Source organism: Acanthisitta chloris, unplaced genomic scaffold (assembly GCF_000695815.1).
Source record: "Acanthisitta chloris isolate BGI_N310 unplaced genomic scaffold, ASM69581v1 scaffold22741, whole genome shotgun sequence".
NCBI lineage: Eukaryota > Metazoa > Chordata > Aves > Passeriformes > Acanthisittidae > Acanthisitta > Acanthisitta chloris.
In genome coordinates, this window is record NW_008654634.1 from 19,877 (window position 1) to 35,618 (window position 15,742).

Below are 15,742 nucleotides of genomic sequence, written 5' to 3' on the forward strand. Positions count from 1 at the left end.
CTGGGTCTGATCCCTTGTCCATCCTGTAGGTGCTGTGTCATGGCACTTAGGATGATCTGCTCCATGACTGCCAGACAGAGGTCAGGCTGACAGACCTGCAGTTTCCTGGGTCTGCCTTGCAACCCTTTTTGTGGATTGGCGATACGTATTTTTAGACAGCAAAACAGTTAATAGCTTCAGTAAAGTGGATCCCAGGTAGCTTCATGTCAGTTTCTCTGTTTAGCTGGAATATGGCATACCTGCTCTACCTCACATAGATAATCTTTGTGCATGCTACAGTTTTGCTTTTTTTGGTCATCAGATGCCTACCAGAAGAAAGAAGCTTGCAATCTTCCCTATCATCACCTCTCTTATTCTATCCTCATTCTGCCCCAACCCTGATATTTTCAAAAGCTCTGCCCAGGAGTAATTTAGAGAGTTTAAAACCTGGAGTTTTTATGGCTGTTTGACTTACCCAGACTTGTCACACTTTGCATTGACACAGTAGGCACCTTTGCTAGAACTGTTTTTTTTAATTGCTGTCCTTTAACCCATGTTTTATTTATGAGAAATAACTGCAGCAAACATTCTGTGGGTGACTGAGACCTGCCTTCTCTGTTGTGCTCTGCAGCAGAGCCAGCTGGTGGGCAGCAGCAGCAGCAGAAGGGTGGCTTCAGAACAGATCTGTGACAGTTAACTTTACTCGTGTTCCGAAAGACAGATTTCAGTCTCTGTGGTGACTTTTTGTCAAAACACTTTAAATGTTTTATCTTCCACTGTAATGATTTAGCAAACATATTTTTATACACAAATGTTGGGGTTTTTTTCTTTACACTTAAAAGTGTTAAAATAAGGCACAATCCAGGGTTTCAAGTGCACAATATGAACAATATCAATCATTTATTGTACTGATAGGCAGATTCAGTGTTCCTTCACTTAATGTACACAATTGTATTTCACATTGCATAGAGAAAAGAGACAAGCAGGTGAGAAGTTAAATCACTGTGCATGAAGTGGGAGTAAAGCAGTGAGAATGAGCTAGCTTAACCTTATTTTTATTTTTTGTGTGTGGTTTTTTTCCAGCAAGACCCTATTGTCCAGCATCACCTACTCCTTAACTTTCCAAGGCTCAGACTGGAGAGAGCCCAAGGCCATTAGTCAATTCCTGAAGTGATATTTAGTTGCCTGAGTTCACCTGAGGGATTGAAGGATTCGTTTCAGTGTGAGTTCATTGCAGTCTTGAAGGATCTGAGCCTCATTGAGGCACATTTCAAATAAAATCCATTTGCTTCCATTTGTTAAATAAGACACAGAGATGCATCTGAGGAGTTGTAGATAGCTAATCTGCTAACCTGGAATTGCTTCTGAAATAGTTGTACATGGAGGCAGCGTAGGTTTATTGGCTTTAAGAGACAGCCCAATTTCCTTCGTTCTCCAGTACATACTGGGAGCAATGGCCTAGACATTAATGAAGTTGTCTGGCATAAAATTGGTGTAAAATAAAAAGGGAGCCAGGCCAAAAAAAATAAAGAGGCAAGAAGACAGGGCTGTTTCATAGCGTAGTTCCCATTTAAAAAATACATCTCCAACATAATAAAAAGCAGAGCCCACCATGTAAACTAAATTACTAAATTGTTATAAAATCAGTACTTTTTTTTTCTTCATTTAGTGTCAAATTTTTATACTACTATTATAGACTAGTAATTCAGTGTAAGATCCAAGGAGGCACATTTTTTTAAAATAGTCCATTTGTCCTTTACATGGTACAGAAGTAAGAATCTGGGACATACACAAACTAGACACCAACAATCTTAGGATATTAAATTTAATTATAGATTACACAGAATATGATGTAAAAACAGCAATTTACTAGAATAATTATAACCTGCAAAATGTGAAAATAGTTTAGAAAATGGATTGTCATATTCTCTGACACAGCAATAGTCATGAAAGGTACACTTATAATATCGTGTTAATCTGTGTATTAACTATACTACCTGTCATTTAGCCAGGATTCCAAGACAGATTAAAGGCATTTATTTCTGAAGTGCCTATATTTAATTTCAGTAAAACATCTAGATTGAAAACACTATATTTTTATCAACTACTACATGGAGATCTATTCCAGATAAATGCTTTGTCTATATGCTATGAATTCATAATGAGAAGAGTAATTGTAAAACTGCAGAGAGCACAGACCTGTAAGTGTGTGGTTTGACAACTGAAAATATTTCTTAGTACCTTGTGAAATTTTGGAAAATGGACATGACACTCTCTCCTATATCAGCTCTAGATCATACTTAATCTGAACTCCTGTTTTGTATTTTAAAAACCCCACATTTAGTTGTGATGGGAAAGATATCTGTAGATCTTTTTGTTATGTTGTTCAACAAGAAATGTTGCAAGTGTCAAAGGATATGATGACCACAGCAATGTCAGCAGGTTTAATTTTTCTCCAGCCGTGTTTATGAAAGCAAAAAGTCCAACTAAAACCAAACCCAACCCTGACATATTTTAGTTTCTTTTTGAATATACGGACTGACCCAAACATAGACATTCTCTTTGTCAATCTTATTGTTACAAAAACTGTACATTACAAACAGTATAGAAACAAACTGAAAGGAATGTGCCACACATCCTGGCTAATTTTCTATATGCAGTTTAAAAATACAGCCTACTCCCTTATAGTGCACAGTTATTCTGTAGAGTACATCACTAGTTAAGTGGACATGATAGAAGAGCTCTAGTTTTCCTCAGCACAGAGAATAAGAGCCAATTCTGCTCGGTAAAGCTTTCCTCCATCAGACAAGGCCATGATGCTTTTCTTGTATGTCGCAAGGTTGTTAATGTCTAATTCCTATTTAAAGAACAGATAATGCTTTATAATCCTGTTTAGTTATCAGCATGAACATGTTTGTTTCCAATGGCAGGAAATGAGAAAAAATAAGGGTATGCTCAGCCTGTCCAACAGTAACACATTGCAAATGTCATTTATGTATTCATGTGTTATCCATATTATAGCCATATGTTAGCTTGCAGATAGCTGATGTCTCAGAAGCAAGCAAGCTTTACAGTGTCACTGTAATCACAACTCCCCTAGTACAGGATTTACACTGCTATGACTTCTGACACAATTTTCAGTTGTACTTTGACTTCAGGAATTATGCCTTAGAAGCTCTATATTTATCTTATTAGGGTGGATTAAAGTGTCCTTAAAATCCAAATTAAATCTAATCTCTAAGGGGAAAAAAAGCCCTCTAGGATTACCTTTTTGTTCTTTTCACAAAGATCCTTCAGTAGGGCATCAAGTTCATTTTCATCTATATAGCCATTGCCATCCTGAAAAATACCATTACATTTTAAAATTACTTTTCATTTCAGAGGTCATTGCTAGTTCTCCACAGATTCAGAAAATAAGTGCCATCAAAATGTACAATTAATAAAAAGATTTTTTTGAAGACTTACTTGATCATACATCTCAAAGGCTTTATTGAATTCTTTTGCACACATTTTGACACCCTAAATACCAAAAGGAAAACAAATCCATTAATGACACCAGTTATGTGTGATGGTGACATGTTACCTGAAGAATGTGAATATTCATACCTGAAATTTAATAAGAAAATTTTCCTGTACAGGGAGTAGTCTTTGGAGAGAAAAAACAAAGGTCAAAATATTTAACTGTTTCCATTGCAGCATTTGGTACATGATATTTGTTGTTAAAAGAAACAGAAGACATACCTGGCCAGTTCAGTAAGCTCCAACTTTCCATCATTGTTTGCATCAAACATCCTGAGCTGAAAGAATATGTAATTTTACATTACTAATCAAAATTAATCAACATAATGAAGAAAACACTCATTTGGAAAACGTAAATTCAATTAACTTTATCCTGAAATGATGGCCCCAGGTTTTCATCTGTCACATTTGCGGTGTAATACATTTATTTCAAGTACCAACTAAGTAATTTATAATAATTAATTCTACTGCAAAAGCTTGATAAGAAACCAGATGAACATTTCTAATTAACCTGCTGTAAGGTAGGTCTTAACCTACCCACAGGATGAATGTCCTATATGAGGAACACACATGTTATTATTTGTGAATGAGAGGGGTGGTGATGTGATAACATTTTACTTTTGACTTCACATCACGATTCAGTAATAGAATCATTATTCTCTATTCATAAAGATGAAAAAAACATCAGGTGAAGTTCAATAGAATCCAAGGCATTCAATTCCCTAGACAGAAAATAATAGACATTTCACTCAATTGACTGCTGTGTCTAAATATTTAAGTAATGTTCTGTAACTGTAAAATATTTTTTGTAAAGGAGTGAACAGATGCTACAGATGATCATATTTTGTTGATGGCATGAAAATGGGAAGATAAATCTCTCCAAATAATCATAATTAATTATATTACAAGAATAAATACATTAATGTAATTTGACAAGATTAGTAAATACTATTTCAAATCATTTTAAGAACTATTGTATTATGTTTTCCTTTGAGGCCTTGAGAGGATGAGCTCCTGCTGCTTGAGAGGCACAAGCAGCTTGTGTTGGTTATTAGTAGATGGAGAAATTGCTCCTGCATGGGACTTCCTCTCCTAGCATTTATGTCTGAATAGTTTTCAAACATTATATTTCAAACTGTCAAACATTATATTGCATTTGCTGTACAAAACAGTCACAAAAGCAGCAGAGTACAAAACATTGTACTGAAAGCACCAGCACCCACACTCCATCCAATCATTTGTAATCACAGTAATTTTAGATGTAATTTACAGATAAGAGGAAAAGTGACATCCTGTACTGACATATATACATAAGTGTAAATCCTTTTAAAGAGTGAATTAATGCAATGCAGTGAAAAAGATGTAATTTCACTTGGTTAATACACAATAAATGGCAAAGGATACTAGAAAAAGTGACCAATTCTGCAAACATTTCTTCCTACTTCACACCCTGTTTCCTTCTAACATTTCCTTCCTTTGCATAAAAGCATCTGCCTTGCATGCATTTCCCATGAAAGCAGATTTGCATTTGGGGGACGTAAGCAGTTGCAGCTGTGAAGTCAATATATTTTGTGTTTTGATGGGTTGTTAGTGGATGGCTGTACCTGCCTGTAGCTGCTCAGGACTGTATGTTTTCTATTAGTCCTCTATTTTCTGAGGAGATTATGGGAGAGCTGATCTTTTATCTTTTTCTTAAAATTAAATTCTATGTGTCTCTCTGCAGAGGTCAGAACTTAGAGCACACTTTACGATGAAGGTCGAAAAGGTCCCTGAATGAAAAGGATAAATGTTATCTTTACCAGTGAATAAACAGTGACAATTCTAAGTAAATGGTTTATACTGATACAATGATCCAGCAGACTTTTTTTTCAGGAGAAACACAAGTTTTGTTCAGCCATTCTCAGGCCAGTTTGAGGGCTAGTATGTTTACCTACCACATTTTTGATTGCTAAAAATATTTTATGATGAAACCAAGCTGGTATACCAAAAAACGTAGTGTTATACATTTCCAGAAGACCAGAATTCTGTATTTTTTTCTTTCTTGTTTTCTTGAAAAGCCCTGCATAAGCCAGTAGAGTTCCTTACCATGGAGTACCATAAGGGTGGGATGGAAGGAGTGTTCCAAGGACGGGCTGGTGTAAGGCCATGGAAGCAACAGTTTTGTTTTAGTGTTCATCTAAAATATCCTTCTTGAAGGGGAGAAGGAAAGTGTGAGGTGTTTATAAGTTTGGTAAGAAACCACCATGCAGTAATGGCTTTTAAGACAAGAGACAGACATCACAGCACTGTTAAGAAGGCAAAACATAGAAAGTAACCCCAAAGTGATTTGATCCAAACATAATAATGTAAGTATGACAGGAACAGTTTTTCTCCTATGAACTGTGAAGACTTCAGTTTTACAACTAAAGGCACAAGGAAACAAAACAGGGGAAAGTACTGTGGTATGATATCATATGATACTATATAAGTACCAAGAAGCTTAAAAATTCCTGAGCTTTTGATTTTTAAGCAGCACTGAAAACTGTCCGTCAAAGCCCAGTAGCTGCAGAAGTACTTGCAGTGGTAGACACCACAGTTGTCTCTCTGTTGCAATGACATAGTCTGATTGGGTCCTGGTAACTAAAAATAAATAGAGTTTGTATTAACCCATTGTGCCTGTAAATAATCTTACCATTATTTCTGTGTATTCTGTTAGCTTTGAGTCTTCAATCTGCTTATTTGCTTTCTGTAATAAATCTTTCAAGAAGCTCTGTTAAAATAAATAGAAAAAGAATAGGTGAATTTTTATCTACAGTATAAAATGTTTGACTTGCTAATTTCAGATTAATGGGAAATATTATTTTACTTCCACTTTACTATTTACTGCTGAAGTTCCAAATAAGTAGTAAAAAAAAAAAAAGTACTTAATAACAGCTAAGATTAGAACTTACTGTAGTTTTTTGGATAAATTCAAGTATATTGCATTTTATGTGGAAAAAGTGACTCATAAAACTTTCTGCATTGTATGCCATTCATTGTATTGTGAATTTGGAAAAAAGTTTGGCTTTCAGGAGTACTGCTTCCTATCAGCTCTATCAGTAAACTACACTAATTAACCTTGGATCTCCTTGAAAACTTGGATGCCTAATCATTTCTTACAACATAGGAACAATTTTACAGAAAGGATCAATGATTAATCAAGTTTTGTCCTTGCCTATGGCAGTACCCAATGCTAGAAGTGAACATTGCTCCTTCCTACCTTGTATTTTAAATGTGTGCAGCAAATGTCATTACATTTTGAATGAGAATTTGATGTCACACGACTTGAAACACCACCCATTTTTACTTTAAAAAATAAGATGTTTTAAATTCCTGTGCTAGACCTGTGACATTAAAAATGAAAGATACCGAATTGTTTGGGAAGGACATTCCAAGACCTGACGTATCTGTATGCCTGTCAATGCTCAGTGAAGCACTTCCTGTCATCAGTTGGAATGTCATTATCTTTGTGGAACTTTGGGCCACATTTCAAGATAGAAAATGGGGAAACTTATAACAAAACATCCTTGTATTCCTGAACTTGAATGCAACCATGTCCATAGTTATATGACTAATGTCCCCTATAGTGCTTTTAGTCTGGTCCCCTCCATGCTGGAGGCCCTTCCTGGGAGCTTGTATACAATGATCATGACTGAAATATTGTAAATGGACATTATGGAGACATATTTAATCTTGTATACTTTGATGGAATATAGAACTGCAAAGGACATTGAAAGTCTATCCATCTCCACATATCAAGAAAGGTTCATCTCTATCTAAACTTCTCTGATCTGAGCTATTGCCAAACCTTTCCTAACTGCAGGCAGTGATTGAGAGTCTGCCTCCCCCTTAGACAACATTCTACTGCCATTACTATTGTTAGAAAGTTTTCCTGATTTCCAGTTTAGAGTTCACTTACAAAAGTTGTGTGTGTACTCCTCACATAGCAAGTACTTAAAATGTTTTAGCTTGTTAAGAAAAGCTGATCTAAAAATAAAACTGCACATTTATGCCGTATTTTCAATATGCTAAAATGACCTGTTTCTTTGAGGCAGACAAAGCAATTCAGTTAAAATATCTTCATTCTTCAGCTGGTCCTCAATCAGCCCTGCCTTTTTAAGTCTATTTTAAAATACAGCAGTCTGCAGCAGTCCTTAAGGCATCGTCTAACAACTGGAGAGTTCTCAAGTGCCACCTCCTCCTGATCCTACCAGCTTTAGATAAACTGACCTGCTGCAACCAGTTAGTGGAAGAATGGACACATCTGCCTGAGGGTTACCTTAAGGTAGGATCTTTGGTGAACATCACAAATACCAAACTCAAAAGAGGAAGGGAATTTTCTGATGTGGATTCCTTTGCTAAACAGAAAAGCTGTAAAGATTTTGGACAGTTTGATCTCCTGGTGCTTTAGTTAATAAATCTTACATAACTCTTGTTTATATCACATGTGAGCAAAATAGTCCAAATGAGATGGATAAACACTGGGTCTTTCTCTTGCTATGAATTGTTTTGATTCCTTTGGATGTAAAGCAGTAATGAATCAAGTGCAATTGAGCTGTGGAAATTAGCCCCATTCTACTCAGATGCTGTTGTATATGAGCATCACTCCTATGAAGAAAGGCTGGGAGAACTGGGACTCTTCAGCCTGGAGAAGAGGAATTTCAGTGGGACATCATCAAAGTGTATAAATACTTCAAGGGAGGGTGCAAAGAGGATGGAGCCAGGCTAGTGATAATACCAGAGGCAATGGTCACAAAGTGAAACACAAGAGGTTTCCTCTGAGCATCAGGAAACACATTTTCACTGTGAGGGTAGCCAAGCACTGGCACAGGTTGCCCAGAGAAGTTGCAGAGTCTTGAGTCTTGAAGACATTCAAAAGCTGTGTGGACAAGGTCCTGAGCAATTGGCTCTGTTTGGCCCTGCTTGAACTGGGGGGTTCACCCAGATGACCTCCAGAGGTGCCTAACAACCACTCTGTGATTCCATGACACTAATTCGGCATCTATTAATTGCTGTTGGCTCTATGAATAGGGAAGTAAATCACTCTAGTTTTAAGGTTTCTTAACTCTATCAGGCTGATATGGCTAATGAAATAATCTTGATTCTGCTCTTTTTTGTGCATATTAAAGCTGATACCACAATCCGACTAGGTTAGCCAAGCAGGGGTAGCACAATTCTATTCATCTCAGTCTAACAGTAGTACAGTGGAAACTGTAGGGTTATGTGGTACTTGAGAGAGCATGATCTGTCCAGGAGCATAGCTCTCCTAATATACCAAAAAAATAACCAACATAGATTTCAAAGGCCCGTCTTGCTTTCTTAATGTTTCTTACTTCTAAAGTACCTGCTACCCTGAGTCACTTGAGACAAACTCTGATCTGAATTAAAGCATGTTTCAAAAAACATTGATCAGATTAGGGTTTCACTTTAAATAATTAATGGCGACAAAAACATCAGCTAATTATATTGCCTTTTTATCGTGTCTGAATTGCAGAAACATACATGAGTGGTTATCTGAAGAAGGAGATAGCAGTACAGTCTGTAATCCAGCACCCGTTCTCATGTCCTGCATACTCATAGATACTGGTTTACCTTAAGTTCCTCGGAATCAATGAATCCGCTGTGGTCGCTGTCATATTTCCTCCATGTCTGTAATCAGAACGTGAATGCTTTAATGATACATTTATGGCAAGCAGGTCTTGGATGGTTTTACAACAGGCAACGTTTCATACTGTACCTGCATGAAGTCTTCACTTGACTTTAGCTGCTGGCATCTGAAGAACAACAGGAAATTCTCTTCCGTTGGCAATATCTGAGCAAGCTATAACAGAATTTAAGAAAGATTAAATTTTGATTCTTTGTTAGGCCATCTCAGCCTGTAATAGAGCACAGAGCTTTTTAAAAGACTATGAAATTCTTTGTGCTCATAGTGCCCTATAGTGGCCCCATAGGAAGCTTCATCCTGTTAGCTGAAATATTTGGAAGATGCCTCTGAAAGGCTTCTGGCCTGCAGCTTTGCCATATTCATCAGGGTCAAACAGAACTGACGTCCGAGGGAAGGGAGTGAGACAGCATTTTACTGAAAGGGTAGCTGGGGAAAGAGGGGAAAAAATTCACCATGCAGAATCAGGATCTGTAGTGAAAACTCTGGAATTAGCATGAATTGAAAGCATAACACAAGGATGCACAGAGGATAAGTATGAAGGACATTGACTTAAGAAAGTGAGGAAAATAGACTACTCACAGATACCAAGGAAGAGGAAGAAGAGAGGGATACTGACATGAAGAGCACTTGTAAATAAATGGTTAAATAAAAGGAAAAGCCAGGAACAAAATAAAGAAAACAAGGAGGGTAAGGGATGGCAAACAGTGCTCATTTCTCAGACACAGAGATGTGTTCAAGAAGAGCTATAAATACTGGGAAGAAATCAGAAGGGCCTTTAACCCTGAAAAAACAGGGATGGTTCTCCAATGTCACTGCTCTACAAAAGGCTTTTTTAAAATCAGACATTATTGTACTGATTATTTAAAATGTTCATTTACTATAACTCAATTTTGGCAAGTGACAAATGTAGATGATGGAGAGTATGCTGTATAATTTAATGTAAAATCATGATTTGTTTTTAACAAAAGCCCAATATTATTTTCTGTCCTCAAAATGTATGAAATGTGTTTTGATTAAAGAAAACTTTTTACTTGAAGAATAGACCAGCTGTGCTTACTAGGAAGATAAAATGGAGAAATACAGATTTCTTAGCTGCATTCTTTTATGAAAAATGACATCTGCAAATTTCCTGGAGTCCCATCTTAAAATTTTAATTCAAATTTTTGTTTTTCTGCATTCATTTCACACCCTCAAATCCCTTGTTCTGCCTATTTCAGTAGTATTGCCTAATCGCTAAGGCTTTTTCATTGGGATCAAGCAGAGCCATAAGTGAGTTCAGCTCTCACCCCACAGGCACAACAAGGTTATGGAGACATCATAGCTCTTGTTTCTCTAAAATTATCTATGCAAGGAATCAGTTATATTCTTTATGCGTTGGTACAACTGAAAAGGCACATCAGAGCACTCTTCGTACAGAAATGGCACAGCTGATGACAGGCTGTCAGGCCCATCAGAGCCTTCTGAGTGCTTGTATTAAATGGCTGAACACCAAACCAAAAGCAACTTAAACAATGTATTTTTGTCAGCAGCTTTCAAAACCTGTTCCTTTGTAAATAGCATATACTCATGTGGGTAAGTATATGTTTATACATGCGTACTAGCTAAATGTGTGTAACTTAGTCCTGATTTATGGAAGAAATGTCTTTATTCCTCCCATGACAGATGAGTTTTGATTTTTAGAGCACGTTCCTATTTAACAGCAAATGTTAAATAGAAGAACTGTTTAGAATAAAAAGCAGAGTTTGGGGGAAGGGACTGATCTTGACGATGGAAAAGGGTTTATATGTGTGGAAATTATAAGATGTCATTCAACGACATCGCTAACTCCTGCGAATTTTGCAAGGGCACTGTAAAATAGTACAAGGTGCAAGGGTAAATGTAAAATAGTAACTGTCCAAAGAATCATTAACAGCTTATTAGTAGTACCAAACTGTATTTGAGGTACAGAATATATTACGTCCTGAAGAAAATTACCTTATTTTAAGCTATACCTCTCGCCCTTTGTAAGTCTCAGGGGAAAGCATGAAATTGCTTTTTGTGGAAAACTCTGCAGTATTAAGGATGAGGAGATCATGTGGAAATTGGTTCCACTTCCCAGTCCCAGTTTTATACCACAACCAAGAAGAAAGATGGAAATCTGATGCTATTTCAAGTGATGACTTCTTTGTGAGGATAAGCATAGGGGAAGTTCATGAGCATGTTCAAATGAGTGCAGACCACTGTGAGTCCACATGTGGCAGCTGTAGTGGTTTAGTGAGTGTTCCTGTGAGCTTTGCTGCTTTTATGGAGAATGTTGGTTATTTCTGTATTGTCAATAATAAAGGGAAACCAAAAATTCCTGAGATTGGTTTGACTCTGCTCAGCCACTGGCTGAGGTATATCTTTATAGGTTATCTAGCAGAAAAAATACTCTCAATACCTAAAACAATATCAGAATTATTTTCTAGAAATCATTCTCTAAGTAAGTTCCATTGATATTTAATGCTATTTAAAATTCCTTTCACCTAATACAGTGAATTTGATTTTTAAAATCATATAATATATTATGGAATTTCAAAGAGTATTTTAGGCTAATAAGTAGTTATTTTTATGTCAGCAGTAAGATTCAAATAATTTGAAAGTGGAATTACTACAGTTTCAAGTTTTTGAAACCTTGGGTTTCACAGCCACATTTTAGTGCAAGCATTGGTCTGAATGAGTACAAAAGGTGACTTAAAGGTCTCTTACACAATGACCAGCAAGTGGACAGGTCAGACTCTGCCTTTAGCTGGAGGGCACTGGATAGAAGCCAGTGAACTAACTGCAGTGTGCTTGCAAAGACAGAATCGACACTTAATCTGAGCTGAAAATCCTCTGCTTCCTCTATGAAGCCATCCAGGCCTCCTCTTTATCTCAGTGAACAGACCTTTCCTGAAAACTCATTATTCACTAGCACATTTTCCACCAGATGCCAGGGTATTCATTATAGTGGCTGGAAGTCTGAATGGCTTTACATAATGTTTTTAAACAGCATTCATACACTTTTTTAGAAAAACTATTTGATGCACTATGTAAATGGGAACAATCGGGAATTAGTGGACTTTTTACTCTTGTAAGGAAGGAGAATCAAGTCCAAACACTAACTTTAATATCATACTGCTCTGCACGTACAACACATTTCATGAGTCCCATCAGAGCTTTCCAAATCAAGCTTCATGCTGATGTAAGTGAAATAAAATATAGCTCTTGGGTTTGGAAACTGCTATATTAAGGGAGAAAGTCCCTTCAGTCGCTGAACTCAGTACTATCACTATTCAGCGGCTTCTGCAGATGCTGAGCATGCTTGGCACTTCACTGGGGGAGGTGAGTCATATTAGGCCCTATTGGGTTTGCTCATCTTTACCCATGAAGTCAATATCAGAATCAGAAATAGAATTTGAAGGTAAAATTTCCAGTTATCTTTCCTAGGTGAAGAAGCACAGTCTTTTTGAAGCACTGTTCACACACTCTTCTTGCATCCAGTTCTTGCTATTGCACGTATTTGAAAAGACTAAATTAAACAGGATTCTTCAATACCAAATAAATAAGCACTTGTTAGTCCAAAACCAAACAATTTGTTAGTCCAAATGAAGACTGTCTTTCTAGATGCAGAGCTATGGATCAATGCTAAGTATTGTCAAAAGATGCATTTTTAAAAATCAGTCATAGCTGCAAGTGAAACAAACTGTTCATATTTCCATGGTAGATTAGTCATAATTACATATGCATTTAAACAAGTATATAAAATTCAGATATATGACAGAGGAGAAAAGATACCCTGAAATGGTCTATTATATCATCACTGATACTTCCTGTTGACTTTTACAGATTCTACTCAGTCCTCTATTTTAAAATTAACTACTGACCCAAAGTTAGTCACTGCAGAAATTTTGCAGGCCAGGCTTGTTTCCAGCTGTTTCTTAATTAGCTCTCTAGGTCAGATTTCCTATTATCAGAAAAAAAATAATTTTGTAATAAAACTGCAGTCTCACTACACTCAGAGTGGCATAAACGGGTTGTTGACTTAGGCTCGAAAAAAGTAATTTCTCAAGCTGTAACCCCACAATCTCTCCTTTTTGACTTGAAACACTGAAGAGTGAAAGTGAGAGAAAACACAATGGTTCCTCCTTTCCTAGCAAGTTGTCTAAATTATACAATTATTGAGAAGAGCTTGGTTCTCTTTAACCTCTTCAGCAAGTGGGAGTAAGGAATAAGGGAATTTTCTGCCTGAAGTTCTGTTAAAGTTCAAGAAAAGAATTCATAAGAAATCCTAATCTTTCCCTGGATCACAACTACTGTTAAAATTTTGTTTACATTTAACATGATTAATGTGCTGTCTTACCATATATGTCATTTTTTTAGAATAGACTGCATACAGTGATTGCTCACATGTGTTCACTTCTGTGTTATCCTGACTGTAAGAGTGGTGACAGAGAATTCATTCAAAATCACAGGTAGCAATAAATCATATTACATTTTACAATTAAATTTCTAAAATAGAACTCGTCTGCTTTGCTGAAAATGAAATCGCTGTTGCTGCTTATTTGTACTGAATAAAGAGAGAAAAGTTAAATGAAATGTAATGAAATGTCTGGAGAGTGGTAAGGAATAACCTTACTGTTTACGAAAAAGCTTTATTAGTGAAAAAATACTAAAGGTCTTAAGAGAGAGGAATAAATATTCTGTGTAACTAAAAATCTAAAGTATTTACATGTTATGCTCATATTGTTCTGTGCTAAATGTATTTTCTGCAAGTAAACATGCCAGTCCTTTGTTATAAAGTAACTGTCTTACCTCAACTATTCCTATTTTTCCATCAGGAGTCTTCCCATATTGGTCCACAAAAGCTTTCATTTCAGGTGTTAAATCCTACAAAGTTACAAAGACAGAATCATTAATTTAAGTACAGAAAAATGTATGTAAGCTTCTTGAACATTCTATTAGTTGCAAACTAATATACTACATTTAACGAAGTACTCACACTTATTGCAGCTAGATTCCTTAAGTTTGAAAGAAATTGAGTATTTCTTGTCGTGAATAATGTCATTGTGATAAATTTTACTTCATAATGAATTGCATTATAGTCAGTGTGAATGATTGGCATCTAAATACTTAGAACTCCTATTTTAGTTTACAGAATGAAAAAATTATAAAGACAGATTTGTTGGAAGATGTGTATAACAGCTTCTTTGTTTAAAAGGATGACAGTGAAGTTCAGAGGCAATTATTAGTCCATTTTCTCAGTTTTCATTTTTAAATTAGTGACTTGAAGGCAGTGTGAAATCTTTCAAAACAAGGAAAATTTCAGTATAATACATCTGAACACCAAAATAGCCTTTCCACATCTTTGAGTGAGTTTTTCCTGAACAATGGATGCTATTTTAGTCCTAAAAGAACTTATCACAATATCATATTTTTCACTGTTTAGTATTTGGTTATCATGGAAACAGAGTCAAAATGTCATTGCTGAAATGTAGAGAGGCAGATTTAAGAGGGAGAAAACTTTAAGCAGTACCTTAAATCTGACAGAGTAAAGCCAGCATAATTGTTCTTTGTCTGAATTGGTCCCTGCTATACATCTTTCTCTAAGGACTATCCTCGTTCTAGGCTACAACAGAGGTGCCAGCTTTGGGCTGAATATCTAAGTACTCAATTTCACTCTTCAACTTGACTTGCCTTCCTTTCATATGAGCTGCCATCAACCTTCAACACTGATTGAATTTTTAATTTTCATTGTATTTCTTATAGGTGTGAGCTAGGTAAACTATGCAGCAAGAGTCAGGGCAACAGTTATATTAAAACAATGAGCAATTCTATGGTTACAGATGAAGATACGGCAGACTTTGACAATTAAAAGTTTAGCTGCTTTAATAGATCTGATTATAAAGGACCTAAGTGATTCTCTCACTGGAGACACAGGGAATCTCAGCTGTACACTGTCCATTGTAGTTTGTCCCAAATTTCAACAACCAAAGCTAACTAAAATGTCAGTTCCTTGTAGCTGAAACAATCACGGCCTAGTATCCTATTTCTGTCAAAGTCATCCATGGAAGGTTAGTAATTTGCCATGGCTTTAATTAGAGATGTGGTTATTAATATAATGCACTTCAAAGTCACCTTTCATCTAATGATCCCAAAGTGGGGACAAGTTTGCTTAGCAGAGAGAATGGAGAATTTAGACACCTGGATTTTAATTAGTCCTGATTCAATATTTTACTAATCTTTCCAACAGCAGCTTTGCAGTGCCAGAGAGTGTCCAGCCACAGTCAATTACAAGTTAAACAAAACAGGATACTTGTACCCTACTTCATTATTCAGAAACGGTGGTGGATTTCTTGGTGTTCACTTCACCTGCTCTTGAGCTGCTTGATGAGTTATTCAAATTATGTGAGCCAAATAAATGTTTTAGGTCAAAAGATCTTGCCTAAATTTAACCAAGCCTAGTCCTAACCTTGGTACAGATGCAGTACTCAGTTTTTGAAATTAAGAAACTGGCCCTTCACACCTCAGTCAGAGGAGACACATATCCAACAAGATGAGCTG

At 36.3% G+C, this 15,742-nt stretch overlaps 1 protein-coding gene across 1 annotated transcript in view; it reads right to left on the bottom strand.

Annotated features, from left to right (window-relative positions):
* Positions 1–1,786: 1,786 nt before the first annotated feature.
* The window catches only part of CALB1 (calbindin 1, 28kDa), a 16,880-nt gene continuing 2,924 nt past the window's right edge, over positions 1,787–15,742 (bottom strand). Inside the window, exons 2-11 of the mRNA XM_009083621.1 lie at positions 15,635–15,639; positions 13,994–14,068; positions 9,254–9,337; positions 9,109–9,165; positions 6,170–6,247; positions 3,721–3,776; positions 3,586–3,625; positions 3,445–3,498; positions 3,247–3,318; positions 1,787–2,836 (exon numbers count right to left, since the gene is read on the bottom strand). Coding sequence (XP_009081869.1) covers positions 2,723–2,836; positions 3,247–3,318; positions 3,445–3,498; positions 3,586–3,625; positions 3,721–3,776; positions 6,170–6,247; positions 9,109–9,165; positions 9,254–9,337; positions 13,994–14,068; positions 15,635–15,639 — 635 coding nt within the window. The 3' untranslated portion in view covers positions 1,787–2,722. The remainder of the gene's footprint in view (positions 2,837–3,246; positions 3,319–3,444; positions 3,499–3,585; positions 3,626–3,720; positions 3,777–6,169; positions 6,248–9,108; positions 9,166–9,253; positions 9,338–13,993; positions 14,069–15,634; positions 15,640–15,742) is intronic.